The sequence below is a fragment of the Brassica napus genome, chromosome C5 (assembly GCF_020379485.1).
Source record: "Brassica napus cultivar Da-Ae chromosome C5, Da-Ae, whole genome shotgun sequence".
NCBI lineage: Eukaryota > Viridiplantae > Streptophyta > Magnoliopsida > Brassicales > Brassicaceae > Brassica > Brassica napus.
In genome coordinates this window covers 46,660,201-46,675,752 of record NC_063448.1, presented here as the reverse complement: position 1 = coordinate 46,675,752, position 15,552 = coordinate 46,660,201, and the positions used below count along the sequence as shown (strand labels likewise).

General features: G+C 37.0%; 2 protein-coding genes across 4 annotated transcripts; both read left to right on the top strand.

The window, feature by feature from the left end:
- Positions 1–42: 42 nt before the first annotated feature.
- Positions 43–1,513, top strand: BNAC05G36070D. The gene is made up of 3 exons (XM_013858500.3): positions 43–620; positions 805–1,113; positions 1,292–1,513. The coding sequence occupies exons 1-3, from the start codon at positions 131–133 to the stop codon at positions 1,387–1,389; spliced, it is 897 nt and encodes a 298-aa protein (XP_013713954.1). The 5' UTR covers positions 43–130; the 3' UTR covers positions 1,390–1,513.
- A 3,671-nt stretch (positions 1,514–5,184) lies between these two features.
- Positions 5,185–15,552, top strand: LOC106418339 (kinesin-like protein KIN-12C). Of its 3 annotated transcripts, none has more exons than XM_022704832.2 (34): positions 5,185–5,838; positions 5,916–6,071; positions 6,206–6,289; positions 6,378–6,497; positions 6,574–6,687; positions 6,787–6,879; positions 6,960–7,120; positions 7,190–7,264; positions 7,553–7,640; positions 7,720–7,778; positions 7,872–7,935; positions 8,017–8,082; positions 8,164–8,301; positions 8,395–8,499; positions 8,623–8,858; positions 8,942–9,011; positions 9,081–9,134; positions 9,222–9,280; positions 9,592–9,658; positions 9,739–9,795; positions 9,925–11,302; positions 11,418–11,494; positions 11,624–12,847; positions 12,935–13,042; positions 13,139–13,290; positions 13,382–13,454; positions 13,567–13,641; positions 13,901–14,143; positions 14,226–14,324; positions 14,401–14,475; positions 14,564–14,622; positions 14,778–14,889; positions 14,976–15,071; positions 15,151–15,552. In XM_022704832.2, the coding sequence occupies exons 1-34, from the start codon at positions 5,365–5,367 to the stop codon at positions 15,316–15,318; spliced, it is 6,279 nt and encodes a 2,092-aa protein (XP_022560553.1). In that variant the 5' UTR covers positions 5,185–5,364; the 3' UTR covers positions 15,319–15,552. The 3 variants fall into 3 exon arrangements, with proteins under 3 accessions (XP_022560553.1, XP_022560551.1, XP_013714479.1); XM_022704830.2 differs by having other exon boundaries at positions 8,164–8,325; positions 9,081–9,125; XM_013859025.3 differs by having other exon boundaries at positions 5,186–5,838; positions 8,164–8,325.

The following is a 15,552-nucleotide window of genomic DNA, read 5'->3' as shown; positions in this document are numbered from 1 at the left end:
AAAATTACGAATATACCCATACTCGGTGTTTAGTTCAGGAGAAAGAAAGAAAGCTTTCCCCAAACCCCTTGTGAGAAAAAAAGGAAAAGAGCGTTTACAGCCAGAGAGAAGAAAGAAGTCGAGAAACTAAATGATGTCGAGGCTCTTATTCTTCTTTGTCTTCCTCTACACAGTAACAACTCTAACATCAACAACCTCAGGAGCTTGCCAAACATCCTGCGGCAGCATCCAAATAAACTACCCGTTCGGTATTGACAAAGGTTGCGGATCTCCACAGTTCCAAGGAATGCTCAACTGCTCCTCCACCGATCTGTATTTCATCACTCCTTCCGGAGGCTACAAGGTACGGTCAATCGACTACGACAAGAACACGATGGTTGTCTTCGATCCGTTAATGTCCACTTGCTCCACCCTCCAGCCTCACCACGATTTCAAACTCTCGGATATCCAGAACGCTATTATAAGACCCTCGTACGACACCGTTTTCGCTCTCTTCAACTGCTCCAGTGACTCTCCGGTTCAGAATCGGTACAAGAGTCTCTGCTTCGAAGCCGCCGGCCACTCCTGCGACGAGCTTTATAGCTCGTGTACTTCCTTTGGCATCTTCAACACTACTTCTGGTATGAAATCGAGATTTGGATTATTTTCTTCTTAATTAATCGATTAATTCTTGTTAAGACATCATAATTGAATTTTGTTTCTTTAGGTAACAGAAAGTAGAAACAGAAAAACTTCAGACAATGAATCAAAATTTTGTTGTAATGTCATTGTAACAGCCATTTGATATTTTTTTCTTCGGCTTAGGTAACCATACGGCGTCGCTAGGTAACAGTACCGTGAGTGCGACGCCGTATTGTTGTTTCACGAGCTACGATACGGTTCGTGTGATGAGTATGAACATCTTGGACTGTTCACATTACACGACGGTGATTGACGATGGAAAAATTAGAGGCGTGACGCCTGTGGATTGGTCGTATGGAATCGAGCTTTCGTACTCGGTGCCGGAGATTGGTTGCGACCGTTGCCGGAAGTCAGGCGGCACGTGTGGTTTCGACGCCGAGACGCAGATCTTTCTTTGCCAGTGTTCCAACAACACTTCTCCAAGAGATTGTGGTAATTACAATAGTAATCCCTATGCGTTTTAGTTATTTCCAAATAGGATGGGGAGCTTTTGTTCTTTGTCAGTTTAATCCAAGATCGCGTAGCAATGCTGTTATCGTTTGTCACTGGTAAATTATATTTAGAGATACTGTATGTTAAACTCGAAACGTTTTTGATTTGTCTATCGTAGGTGGTGTGAGTGACAAAGGAGGTTGCAACTCTAGAAGCACTAATTATGCTATGCTTTTGTTGGGGATGCTCGTATCTTTTATTTGCGCAATCTTATGATCTATTCCAGTGTCTGTTTCTAAGAAAAATAAAAATTATTAATTATGGGTTATATTTCCGATCCACATTCGTATGTCATTTCACTTTTAAACAAGTAAAACCAGATGAAAAGATTGTAAATTAATCTCCCTGTTGAATACTGATGATTCATCCCATGTGGTCCAAATAAAATATATTAGCTAGTTTTCTGCGAATTCGCGAATATAAATATTGTATAAAACTATATATTATGTGTATAATATTATATAGTTTGAAATATTAAAAATATAACTGTTTAACTTCAAATATTTTGAAAATCAGCCGTAAATTTTCTGTAAATTTGATGTAAAAATAACTGATAAATATTTAGTAATAACAAAATTTTACGAACTTATATATGTAATTATCACATTAACTTCACCAACACATATTATGCATTTTTTCGGCCTTTCCTTATTTTTCTCATTATCATTTTGTTATTTTATTATTTTTGCTAATATTTTTCTAACTATTTACATATTTTTGCCAAATATTTATTTCTCTCTCTAATTAGTAATACAAAACATACAATCAATAAACCAAAAATCCATCTTAGAATTCTTTTCAATCTTAACATTATTCTTTTCAATCATAACATTACCTTATTCACTATATTATTTGACTTAAATGCAAAACATTTTTTAAATCAAAGTTCTCGCACGTTCCATTAAATATAATCAGTTCAATATTCAAATCCTAATTATTTAAAAGCATATGTGGACATTGAGATTCATTAGTATTATAGATACAACTATATTTTTATATGAGTATGAAATCATTATATCAATTTTTAAAAATTGTTTTGGATTCAATGTTTTATTAGTATATAAATATAAAAATAATTGATAATAATTAGTTTTAGACAAATCAATTTTATCATTAATTATTATTTGTAATATCATTTAGGTTATTTGGCAAGTGATAATAATTAGTTTTAGAGTTAGCTTTTATTTTATAACTAATTAAAATTATAAAAAAGTTTCGTTCAATATATTATTTAGTTTATAAATATAAAAAATAATTAATCAAACGCTATTATTCTTTGTATAATTTCAACAATTAGTTCCATAAATCATTATTTCTAATATAATTTAGATTATTTGGCAATTGATATTAATTGGTTTTAGATTTTTTTTTATTTTAAATCTAAATTAAAATTTATCGACAAAGCAAATCATAACAATTTCTTAAGACTTCACAAATGATAGATATGTAAGCAAAAATCACTAAAGTGACTTTACGTTTAATCTATAGGAATTGTTTTTTATTTTTATAAATGTTTTATAAACTCATATAAATAATTTAAAATTAATATGAAATAATTTGGTAAGCCATGATAAATAATTTTATAAATGCTAATTTGTTTTATAAATGACTTATAAGACATATATGGACATTATAAAAAATTAATAATTATAATTTTTATACGAATATAATGTTTTATATTAGAATATGAAATCATTATATCAATTTCTATAAATTGTGTTCTACTAATTATTTTATGTAGTATAAATATAAAATAATTAATCAAACATTATTGCACTTTCTATAATTTTGACAATTAGTTACCATAAACTATTATTTGTAATATAATTTAAACTATTTGGTAAGTGATATTAATTAATTTTAAACTTACAATTTATTTTAAATCTAATTAAAATAATTAAAAATTGAATATCTTTTAACCAATCAAATTATAACAATTTTTAAAAAATTCTTTCTATGATTGATACCTAAGTAAACGTCACTTAAGTGACTCCTGATTTAATATATAGGAGAATGCATAAACTTATTTTATTAATTAAATTCAAAATTCTTGGAAAGCAATTGTGGCGACTGATCGAGAAACCGAATACTCTTTTTTCTCGAGTTTTGAAAGGACGGTACTACATGAATGCTTCACCTCTGGAACCGATCCTCTCCCACTCCCCGTCATATGGCTGGAGGAGTATTATATCTGCTAGATCTCTGGTTTGTAAAGAACTAATTAAACGGGTAGGAACATGGTCATCAATATCTATCTCTGTGTGGAACGATCCTTGGATCCCATCCACTCGCCCGAGACCAGCAAACAAAAACCTTCTTCACAGTTACCCGGATCTCACAGTGGATTCTCTTATTCATTCGGAATCCCGTACATCGAATCAATCGGCAATCAGGACTTTGGTAGACCCTAAGGATGTTAAAATCATTACAAGTATTCCTTTGAATAAAAATCAGATGGAAAATAGGAACGGATGACATTTCACTGACAATGGAAAATATACGATACAATCTGGGTACTAAGTGGAACGTGTCTATCCAGATAAAGAAAAACCACCAGATTTTTATGGACCAACAGTTGATGCCCTTAAAACCTACTGTTGGAAATTGAAGTGTCCTCCAAAGATAAAACATTTCTTATGACAGTTACTTTCAGGTTGTATAGCGGTCATGAAAAATCTAAAAGCAAGAGGAATACAAGGGGATACATGTTGTACACGATGTGGAGACCAAGAGGAATCAATTATCCATATGTTCTTTGAATCTCCTCCAGCACGACAGGTGTGAGCGCTATCTAAGATACCATTGAATCCGAATATTTTTTCTATAGGCTATTTCTTCGCTAATATGGATCATCTTTTTTGGAGAGTTAACCCAAAGATGGATGACCATCAGTATGCATGGATATTAAGGTATATTTGGAAATGTCGGAATAATAAGATGTTTAGCAATATTGATATTGATCCGAGGGAAACCCTCGAGATAGCAGAATTGGAATCAACACTTTGGGCTGAGACACATGTTTTAAGGAATCAACGGGTGGCACAAGATGTACAGATCAGCCCCATCCAAACGAATTCAGGAAGATGGTGCTTTATAGACTGCTCCTAGAAAGATAATGACATGTTCTCAGGGCAATGATGGTTTAGTACTTTACCAGGTTTTGATGGTTTGTTAGGGGCAAGAAATGTATGCGCATGTCTGTCATATCTTCATTCTGAGGTAGAGACATTGATATGGACAATGAAATGCATGAGGAATTTAAGACAATTTCAGATTACGTTTGCAACGGATTGTTCTCAATTAGTGAAGATGATTTCGGAACCCGAAGAATGACCTGCATTTGAAACCTATCTGAAAGACATTAAGATTTTAAGAAGAAGTTTCCTCAACTCAGACATCGTTTATGTACCTAGGACGGCGAACCTAAAGGCAGATAGCTTAGCACGTAGTGCCTGACATCAACCGTCTTTCGTCGTACACATAGATGCAAAGTTACCAATTTGATTTACAAAGTCAACATGAGTCTGTGATTGTTTGCCGTAAAAAAAAAATTAAATTCAAAATTCTACTTTGGAAAACGCCAAACAAGTTAGAACTTTCAAACGTCAGATTAACGGCTAACAAATTTGAACATTACACTTTTCAATAGATTTTCTCTGAATCGCGTGAATAAAGAGATCAGAGACATTAATTATAGTTTGTATTATTGCCACCACCACTATTTTTGTTTATATGTGGGGTCGTTACTCGTTAATCTCCCTTGAATCCAATAACTTTCATTATAGCCACCACTTGTATCCTCACCATTTTATATTTAAACTCCTCGAAACTACAGTAATATTTTTACGGCATAAAACTACAGTAATTATGACACACTAATCATGATTTGAAAACTCATGGGTAAGCAAGTTTATTTATTTTTTTCCTGGAAAAGCAAAGATACAACAATAGGGCATCATTCGTAATAATGAAGAAGCCAAAGGGCTTATATTTAGAAAAATAAACTTGCTGATTTTGAAAATCCACTCCCCACAATTCAAATCTGAGCTTTGAAGGCTACTTGAAAACTTCAAAAAGCATTTAATTTCATCCTCAGGCTTCCTTATTGTTCCATAATGATGAGCAAACTGAGCATTTGAAGATCCGTGCAGGTTGACCTTTGAAAGATAACATCAGTACACGCTAATCCTCATGCCGCGTAACGTTCCGAGAATCGAGATGCCGGAATCTGAAGAGAACGAGTTCGCGAGCTTCTCTCTGTTCTCTCCCTCACGAGCTCCTCTGAATTCGATACCAGATCCAAGTCAATTGCAGAAGACGACTCACCTCTCCGGTTTCGATTTGGCTCAGAAACTGGAACTCGCGAGAACGCAGGGTCCGGAGAGGAGATTCGAAGGTAGAGCTGGTGCGCACGATTCGAACCCTAGGATCGTAACTCGTAATGCGAGATCTAGGTCGGAGCCAAACTCCGCGCAGAGTACGCCGACTAGGAGCGGTGCTAGGGTTTCTCTAGGCGGCGGTTGTGTTACCGGCGCGAGAGTTGCTCAGTCTTTCGCTGGAAGAGGAAGGATCCCAAGGGGGATTTCTATGGCTGATTCTGTGGAAACAACTCCACATTTTGAGATGAATGAAGATCATTCGTTTTGGAAAGAGCACAATGTGCAGGTTTGTGGATTTTGTTTAGGAGTTTCTTTGGTTGCTTGAAACTTACTAAATTAAGGTATACTTTTTAATTGGTGTAGGTTTTGATAAGGATGAGGCCAATAAGCACAATGGAAAGAGCTACTCAAGGACATGGTAGGTGTTTAAAGCAGGAGAGTCCACAGACATTGGTTTGGTTAGGCCATCCAGAGACCAGATTCACCTTTGACCATGTTGCCAGTGAGACTATCTCTCAGGTAAACCTCATTTATAGTCTATCACAATGCTACACTTAGCTTTTTTTTTTTTTTTTTTTTTGTTTATCAAATGTTACTATGTGATGTAGTTACCTGAATACACCTTATGGATGTGTATCCTGCTGATTTTTCAGGAGAAACTATTTCGTGTTGCTGGGCTGCCTATGGTGGAGAATTGTTTGTCTGGTTACAACAGCTGTGTGTTCGCCTACGGCCAGGTGAGATTATATAAATGATGATATGCTTCTGCTTGTTAGAATTTTGTGTGGTTCAGAAATGTAGAAACTTAAACATCCTCTCATATAGACTGGTAGTGGCAAGACTTATACTATGATGGGAGAGATATCTGAGGTAGAGGGAAGCCTCGGTGAAGACTGCGGAGTTACTGCTCGTATTTTTGAGTACCTCTTCTCAAGAATCAAAATGGTAACTACCTAAATTCCTCATGACGAAAAATTGCAAGAAAATGTATTTTAGTACTTAAAAAGTCTTCTGTGAACAGGAAGAAGAGGGAAGGAGAGATGAAAAACTTAGATTCAGTTGCAAATGTTCTTTTCTTGAGATATACAACGAGCAGATTACCGACCTCTTGGAGCCATCCTCGACCAATTTGCAAGTAAACCAGTTTCTTTTTCTTCCATCACTTGACTATTATTTAATTATTATGTTACTTTTTGTTTTGAGATAGGTCGTAACCTTGTATTCCATGTTTTAGCTCAGAGAAGACTTAGGAAAAGGAGTATATGTGGAAAATCTTGTAGAACATAATGTGAGAACTGTTAATGACGTTTTAAAGCTTCTATTACAGGCAAGACTTCCCTACCTAAATATTATCTTAAGAGTTTAGGCATTCAAGTATTTAAGTTTAAATGTTTTCCTTATGCTCAGGGAGCTGCGAACCGGAAGATTGCAGCTACTCATATGAATAGTGAAAGCAGCAGATCCCACAGCGTTTTCACGTGTACAATCGAGAGCATCTGGGAGAGAGATTCCCTAACCCATTCAAGATTTGCCAGACTAAATTTGGTCGATTTGGCTGGTTCTGAAAGGTAGCTAGTAATTTGCTTGTGGTTACTTTTGCATCTTTGACTGATAAATTATCTTTGTTACATATACAGGCAGAAAAGCTCAGGCGCGGAAGGTGATCGCCTAAAAGAAGCAGCAAACATTAACAAATCCTTATCCACTCTGGGGTAATCTTATTAGGCATCTGTTTACGTGTCAGATTGTCTGCCCTCTGCTTTTTTCATGAACTATTTTCTGTTGTGCACTGGCAAGCGTTTCATAGCAAAAGTAGATGGCACGACTTTAATAGCTTGAGGTGTTTGACAACTTAAAATGATTATTGCCGTAACCGTAAGATAAATAATCTTTGAACAAGATGACTACTGTCTTACACCTTCTACTATGCTCTATTTTCTTTAATTTTGTAACAAATTCTTAGTAGTTACTAACACTATCCCATTTATCTGTCAATTTAGCTTAGTGATAATGTCTCTGGTGGATTTGGCACATGGCAAACATAGACATATTCCGTATCGAGATTCACGACTTACCTTTCTACTGCAGGTATTATGACCTATTAGAGCACTTCAGCCTTCATTTTCTCTTGCAACTGCATTGAGACTAACATCAGATATGGTTTCAGGATTCTCTTGGGGGTAATTCTAAAACAATGATAATAGCCAATGTCAGCCCATCTCTTTGGTTTGTACCAATATCCATTCTTGTTTAATGGGTTTACCGTTTACCTAATATGTTCCGTCTTGTGTATTTCTGATTATTATTGATTTATTTCAGCTCTACAAACGAGACCCTCAGCACACTGAAATTCGCACAACGAGCCAAACTTATCCAGAATAACGTAGTTTGTGATTATTCAAGTATTACAACTTCGTCTATGAAGTTAGACTTGACGTAAGTTTGCTTCATTTTCATGTTCCAGGCTAAAGTCAACGAAGATGCCTCTGGGGATGTCACAGCACTCCAGCAGGAAATAAGAAAGTTAAAGGTACTGACATAATACGACTTTCCTTATCTCCTGCATACGCATGTGACAGTTCTATCAAAGTCTTTTCGTATATTGAAACAGGTCCAACTGTCCTCTCTCATGAAGAACCATAATTCTTGTGGGGCTCTTTCAGACTGCATAGCTTCTCTTGAAGAACCCAGATACTCTGGTACATGTGAAGTAGCAAGAAAAACACAACAAGACAAGTGTCACTGTCAGGTGAACAACTCACTGAGAATGAAGGTATTTTACAACAAATTCGTGGATGCCTTTCGACTATAATACTGAATTGGCTTCATAACTGTACAACAGGTGAAAAATACGAAAGATATTTTGATTGGTGCTCTCAGAAGAGAAAATATTGCTGAAACTGCCCTTCAGAAGTCTGAGGCTGAGATTGAGCGTATAGACAGCTTGGTTAGTCTTGCTATAAGGACGGTTCCAAATTCATATTTCGAGAGGATGTAGCCTTGACAGATTCCGCTCATGATGCGAACAAAATAGATTCTGTTTCGGTTATCTTACACTTTGATACTGCAGGTTAGAGATATGGAAGAGGATGCTAAATGCATTAAAAGAATGCTTAATCTTCAGCAAGAAAAAGTTGGAGAGACGGAATTCTCTACGTCTGATTCTTTGATGACAAATGAGTGTCTCATTGAAGAAAATAAATCTCTGAAAGGAGAGATCAATCTTCTTCGTGAAATCATGGACAAAAACCCACAGTTGAAACGTTCGACCTTGGAGAACACCAAACTCCGGGAGCAGCTACTACGGTAAATCACCTGTTAAATGCTTTCGAAGAGTCTTCTTCTTTTTTTGGTTATCGTCTATGCTCTGAGCTTGTCTTCCTTTTCAGATATCAGAAGTTTTATGACCATGGGGAGCGAGAGGCATTGCTGTCTGAAATGACAGGACTTCGCGACCAGGTTTGAAAATGCCTTCACCAAATGGACTTTCAGCCCATAATTTAAAACTTTTTTCCATATATCATGCAGCTTCTTGATGTTCTTGAAGCAAAAGATGAGTCCTTTTCAAATCATGTAATAAAGGTTTGGGAAAAATGCTATTTGCTGTTCTTAATATCGTAGATAGTGCTGTAGCTGGTTTCTTACGCGTGAACTTTGATAACACTATAGGAGAACGAAGTGGAAAAGGAATTGGAAGACTGCAGAAAGATGAACTCTAGCTTCGTCAGGTACTATATGAAATTTATGATAACCAATATCTTTTGTGAGCTTTGATATTGTATGAAAATCATTTACATTGTTGCATTTTTAGTTTGTGATATGCGAATGGAAAATTTTCTGAGTTCTCTGTTGCATTTAATCTAAAAAACTGTCGTCCTACGTTTACTACACTGTTCTACTACAGTTCTGATATGAATTTGTGTTAGTTGATATATAACCTGAAACTTTTCATTTTCTTCATTAAATAATTTGACTATATGGAAAAGAAGCCTGATTTGGTATTGTCTTTTTTATGTTTTGGTGTTGCTTTTCAATGCAGAGAACTAGATGAGATACAAGCAAGAGTTGGAAGATATATGAAATTCGACCAAACTCAATCCGACTTTGTAAGATATCAGACTGACAGAGGAGTGGTTGTTATAAAATTTGCTTCGCCGGTGATTTATGTTTGTTGTACCTTTTGCAGGTTGCATCTACCATCAGTGGAGCTGAGCAGGTTAATCAAGCACATACGCATTCAACGGTTAGTTGAGTTATTACTTGTTATAAGAATCAGTCTGGTATATATTGTTTTACATAGAAAACTTGCTTAGGAAACTGTATAAATATAAATGAAAAGCTCGTCTAACGCACTTTTTTTCTGTTGAAACAGGTAGAAACAATGTCTGCTATCGGTGAAAACAAAGAGGAAGTGGCCTTTTCAGAGAGTAAAAACTCAAGTAATATCTATGGTGAATCAGACAATCCTGATGGCATTAGGGTTTGGGTAATAAATGAATCTCAGGATGTGCTAGAGGAGAACGATAGATCCATCAAACTGCTGAACAACAAAAGTAGAATGGAAAGAGATGCTGTTCCTAGGATAGAAGGTCAAGACTTGGAGTTAAGCGGCATGGTCAATAACACAGATGCTGTAATGAAGGCTGATGAGGGGACAGACAGGTCAGTCCTGCAGTTCAAGTTAAGGAAAGTAATTAAGGACCTCGAGGAGGCCAAAACACTCAATAGTCAGTATGAAAAAGAGCAGAAGTTACTTTTATCTCAGCAACAAGATATTGAAGTGGTCCGCGAGCAAGTCGAGACAGAAACTGCTAGAACAATTCTTGAGCTGCAGGAAGAGGTGATTGCTCTCCAGTCTGAATTTGAAGGAAGAATCTGTAAATTGACCGAAGAAAATCAATCGATGAAAGATGCTATAACTGCTAGAGAGGCAGAAATAAGAGCACTTAACCAAGACTGGGAAAAGGCCACCTTGGAACTAACAAATTTCATTGTGGATGGGTCTAAATCCATCACAGATGCCTCCACACATATTGAAAGTATTGTATGTTCGTTTCCACATGTGAATGCATGGATAGGAGATTATGTTGAAAAGGCTGCAAAAGATTGCATAAGAAAGGAAGAAACAATTTTACTTCTTCACAAAAGCTTGGAGGATGCAAGGATATTGTTAGCAGAGATGGATTTGAAGCTGAATTGCTTAAAGGGTGCAACAATTGCTCTCAACGAATTTCAACTGGATGGCAATGCTGCAACCACCGAAGAGAGTTTTCGCGTGAGCACTGGATTAGACAGAATTAGCAACGAGGTAGACACGCTTGAGAATGACTTAAATGCAAAGCAGTGTTCTATTCTAGAGGCAGAGCGACATGCTGAGGCTGCAATTTCTGTTAAAAAATGGCTTTCTGACTCTAGAAATCAACACCAAGTGCCGGAAAAAGTAGAAAATCAATCGGTCAAAGAAAGCGGCCCCTCAAGTTCAGTCTTGGCTTCTCCTAGTGCGGAAGGGAATGCTGATATTAATTTTTCAATGGATGGATATATAAGTGAAGCAACATATACGAAGGGTGATGAGCTTTCAACATCAAGCTCTGACTTTTCAAACTGCAGATTGCAACATGATTGTGCATTGAAGGCAGAGGGCCAAGGAGGTTCAGCTTCTGAATCTGACGCCCAGGAAATTCATAACAGGACCACATCAGCAGCTTTGTTGGTCAAGAGTGGTTCTGAAGATTGTGTTTACTGCGGAGGTATACTTTTGCTTGTTTTTTTAATCACCCACCCTATACTGAAGATATATAATTAGTAATCTTGAATGACGAACCTTTATGCATAGAGAGAAGCTTAAGTGTTTGTTTTATGCAGAGGGAAGGCAGACTCTACAGAGGCCATTAACGATAACGATGGGTAGATCAGAAACGGAACGCAAATGCAGTAACCCAGTAAGTCTTTACTACCATCCGTTCCTCTTTTCAAGATATATAAAGAAACTGGTTACATGTCAGTGAAAAAGTAAACCACCGAGTTTGCATTTACGCAGCTTTTTTGAGATATATTTGGGTCTTATGCAGAGTGTGGATCCTGTGAGAAGCTTCTTCGATCGATTTGAGGCAGTTAGTGCTACCATGAAAAAAGTTGATCTCACACTATGTGAATTAGTAAAGGCCAACGAAAAATCAAAATTTGTAACTGGAATGTGCCTTCAAACGCATGAAGAGCAAATGGTTAAGGAGAAAAATCTGTTGGATGATCTTGAACAGGTGAAGTCTACGCTATTGGCAAAAGAACAGGAAAGTCAAATCCTGCTAAATCAAACACAATCGACTTTGGCTGACATGGAAAAGTCAGTGTCTTTGCTTGAAGAATGTCTTCTGGAAACGAAAAGAGAAGTAGGAGAAACAGTAGAGGCTTTAGTTTCCGATGTTGAACAGATTGTATCTGAAAACATGGAGAGAGAGTTCACCATGTATGCAACATATCAGTGCCACATTGGGAAACTGATGGATCAAATTTTGGACCACAGAAAACAGGTTATCACTCCCCACGTTGCGGGGCAAGAAAACGAACAGTCAATGGAAACGAAGGCCATTGGGTACAGTGCTGAAGATGAAGTTACGGGAAAGCTAAATAGAGTTCACAAAGCTGATGTGGTCACAGGTTTCGAAGGTGAAGAAGTTGTTCAAACACATGAAGGCCTGTTAAATGAGAACTTTTATCTGAAAAAGGAGCTGGAGAGAAAAGAAGCTTTGTTTGAAGGTTTGCTTTTTGATTTTCGGCTGCTCCAGGAATCAGCATCAAATAAAAGAGATATCAGAGATGAAATGGATGAGCTGTTTGACGCGTTATGCAAAGTTCAGAAAGATTTGGAGGTGAAAGCGAATCAAGTTCAAGCTCTTTTTGTTCATAATGAGAATCTCGAAAATTGCTGCATTAACTTGAAAAAGGCTCTTCTTACGTCGAAGGCAGATCTAGAGCAGGCCAACGAGAGCATACAAGTTCTTGAGGAGCAGAATGATGAGTTAAACGTCCTCGTCAGAGACCTCTGTATGGAAAAGGTTGCAGCTGAAGAGGGATTGGAAGAACAAAAAGAGCTTGTCCAAAGGTTAGAAAACGAAATCCTTCACTTGACTACTACAGCAGAAAAGCAGTTGGTCAAATCCATCGAAGAAAACTTGAGAAAAACCAGCGATGAGAAAGATCAACTTGTTGAGGAAATATGTTCATTGAATGATAAGCTCAAGTTGGCGTATGCTATAGCTGATGAAAAAGAAGCAATTGCGGTAGAGGCTCGCCAGGTATGTAACTTGTAGCCTCATCTTTCTAAATGAATCATTTGATCCTTCGCAATACTGAAGATTGACAGGAGTCTTTGTCTCATGTAGGAATCTGAAGCGAGTAAAATATATGCGGAACAAAAGGAAGAAGAGGTCAAGATTCTAGAAATTTCTGTTGAGGAACTTGAGCGTACTGTAAATATATTAGAACGACGGGTTAGTTTGCTTTGTTTGTCATTCTCTATATACAACACTCTGTTCAGTCCGTTGTATTAATTCCTATACTTATTTGTGACCTATCTTGGCTTCCAGGTGTATGATATGGATGAGGAAGTTAAAAGGCATCGCACATTAGAGACAGAGCTCCAAGCCCTCAGGCAGAGATTGTTTAGATTTGAGGACCTCACTGGCACTGTGGTCACAACCACTGAAGGCAGAGATGAATATGAGAGTCAACTATCCACGTCAGCCATCCTAATTCTACTCAAGATTTAAGTTTCTCTTGTGGATCTTTCTAGGTGAATACTGATATTGGTAAAGATAAATGTACTACAGGTCAAAAGAGCTGCAAGGTGCGCATGGTCAGATACAAGTCCTCCAGAAAGAAGTAGCAGAACAAACCAAAGAGGTGTGTTATAATATTGGATTGCGCGGCTCAGTTTTCCCATGAAATTCCTTAAAGTTTGTGCTTATGATAACTTTTCCCCTTACTTCCAACTTTTGTCTTTCTCCACTTACAGATTAAACAGCTAAAAGAGTACATCTCCGAAATTTTACTGCATTCGGAGGCCCAAGCATCTAATTACCAGGAGAAGGTATTGGATTTGTAGACTTTAGCAGTTCTCAGCTCTAAGGTAGCTTGCTGAATCAGTTAGGTGCAGCAGATAACTAGTTTCCGTACTTCATTCTTGCTAGTATCTCCTTGTCACGAATTAGAATGATTTATGATATTTATTATGCTGCATCTGAAGGAGGCAGGATTTGATAACAATGGTGTTGATTTCTGTTAGCACCTGGAAGTGTTATTTTCCTTAATTTGTACTCATATAATTTCATTGGTTCTAATCTTAACAGTATAAGACTCTGGAGGTCATGATTCGAGACTTCAAATTAGAGGACTCGAATTCGTCAGCTGCAGAGACCGCCATATCACATAAAACTGACAAAAGCTCAACAAGGAGCAGAGGTTCAAGTTCACCCTTTAGATGTATCGTTGGGTTGGTACAACAGATGAAGTTGGAGAAGGATCAGGAATTGACCATGGCAAGAGTTCGTGTTGAAGAATTGGAGTCACTGCTAGCTGCTAAACAGAAAGAGGTCCAGCCTACCTGCACTAGATTCTTTTTCTCCTTCTGAAGTGACTTATAGAATCCCACTTACAAATTTCATGGTGGAACAGGTTTGCACATTGAACACAAGATTAGCTGCAGCTGATAGCATGACTCATGATGTTATTCGAGATTTACTTGGTGTGAAAATGGATATAACTAGCTATGCTGTAAGTATATCACACTATATGTCATCTTCTAAAGAGTTAAAAAAAGGCAGTTTCCTAAACGCATGGGATGTTTCAGGAGTTGATTGACCAGCACCAGATCCAAAGAGTGGTTGAAGAGGCTAAGCAACATGCTGAAGAGATCATGTCCAAGGTGATGATGCTATATACTTATTGCATCCACTTTCTTTAGTTAATCATCAGCTTTGTTATTGATGTCCCTTTTTCTCATTCGATTTTAGGACCAAGAAATCATCAACCTGAAGAGACATATAGATGCTCTTGTTAAGGAAAGAGAGAGGTTAGCGCTGTTCTACTTCTACCATAACTGTTCTATCACTAGCCAATTTCCTTATTTTTCTCTCTTGAAGTACTCAAAAGAAAAAAGTAATTTAGCGTTTCAAACAAAGAGATTCTTATCAAGTTTTGCTCTCGTGGGATGTTCCTACTGGACAGTTGCATGTCAGAGTTGAACAAGAAGGATACAGATGTTCTTGCGACGCAGATATCTTTGGACCAATTACAAGAGCGAGCTCAGTTGCTTTCTATGCAAAACGAAATGTGGAAGGTAATTAAGAGTTTGTTCCACCTTTAATCCTACAACCATTTTTACGTGTGTTTTCTTAGCTCACTAATTCTATCTTCCATTTTCAGAATGACAAGAGCAATTTGCTGAGGAAGTTAGCTGAACTTGAACGAACAGTCCGCGAGGCAGGAGCCAGTAACCAACGTGTTCCACAGACAAAAAAGGTATGCATTCTCTACTGTGTGCGCCTTAAAACTCAATGATTGATTCTAAGATTTTGAATATCCTTATTTCATCAAACAGGATACAGTGTCATTTAAACTTGCTGATACTGATTATACTAAGAGACTGGAAAATGCTCAGAAGCTTCTTTCTCATGCTAACAATGAATTGGCAAAGTATCGCAAAACCAGCAGTAATATTCCATCTACAAGAACTCAAGGACAGAGCTCTGGTACAAGATATCGGTAAGAGCTTTTCTTACCAAGCTGTAAGTCCCACGTCCAATTCTAATTGCTTTCATACTTTGAGATGTTGTCTTCTTAATCTTTTGGATTGATTGTGTATAAGAATGCATATACCATGTTGTTTTGTATTGGTATTTTTATATTTGTATGAAAGAAGAGAACAAACTTGTAAGTTGTAACCAAAAGATTAGGGGTTGGTAGAAGCAATGTACAAAGAGGACAAAAAGATTCTCACGTC

What these genes read in the sequence shown, in the direction of transcription:
- BNAC05G36070D (XM_013858500.3), top strand. Translation starts at nt 131, where the DNA reads ATGATGTCGAGGCTCTTATTCTTCTTTGTCTTCCTCTACACAGTAACA. An exon ending in CATCTTCAACACTACTTCTG is followed by an intron (nt 621 to 804) that starts GTATGAAATCGA and finishes TCTTCGGCTTAG; the next exon opens with GTAACCATACGGCGTCGCTA. An exon ending in CACTTCTCCAAGAGATTGTG is followed by an intron (nt 1,114 to 1,291) that starts GTAATTACAATA and finishes TGTCTATCGTAG; the next exon opens with GTGGTGTGAGTGACAAAGGA.
- LOC106418339 (XM_013859025.3), top strand. Translation starts at nt 5,365, where the DNA reads ATGCCGCGTAACGTTCCGAGAATCGAGATGCCGGAATCTGAAGAGAAC. An exon ending in AACGCAAATGCAGTAACCCA is followed by an intron (nt 11,495 to 11,623) that starts GTAAGTCTTTAC and finishes GGTCTTATGCAG; the next exon opens with AGTGTGGATCCTGTGAGAAG. An exon ending in TAAATATATTAGAACGACGG is followed by an intron (nt 13,043 to 13,138) that starts GTTAGTTTGCTT and finishes CTTGGCTTCCAG; the next exon opens with GTGTATGATATGGATGAGGA.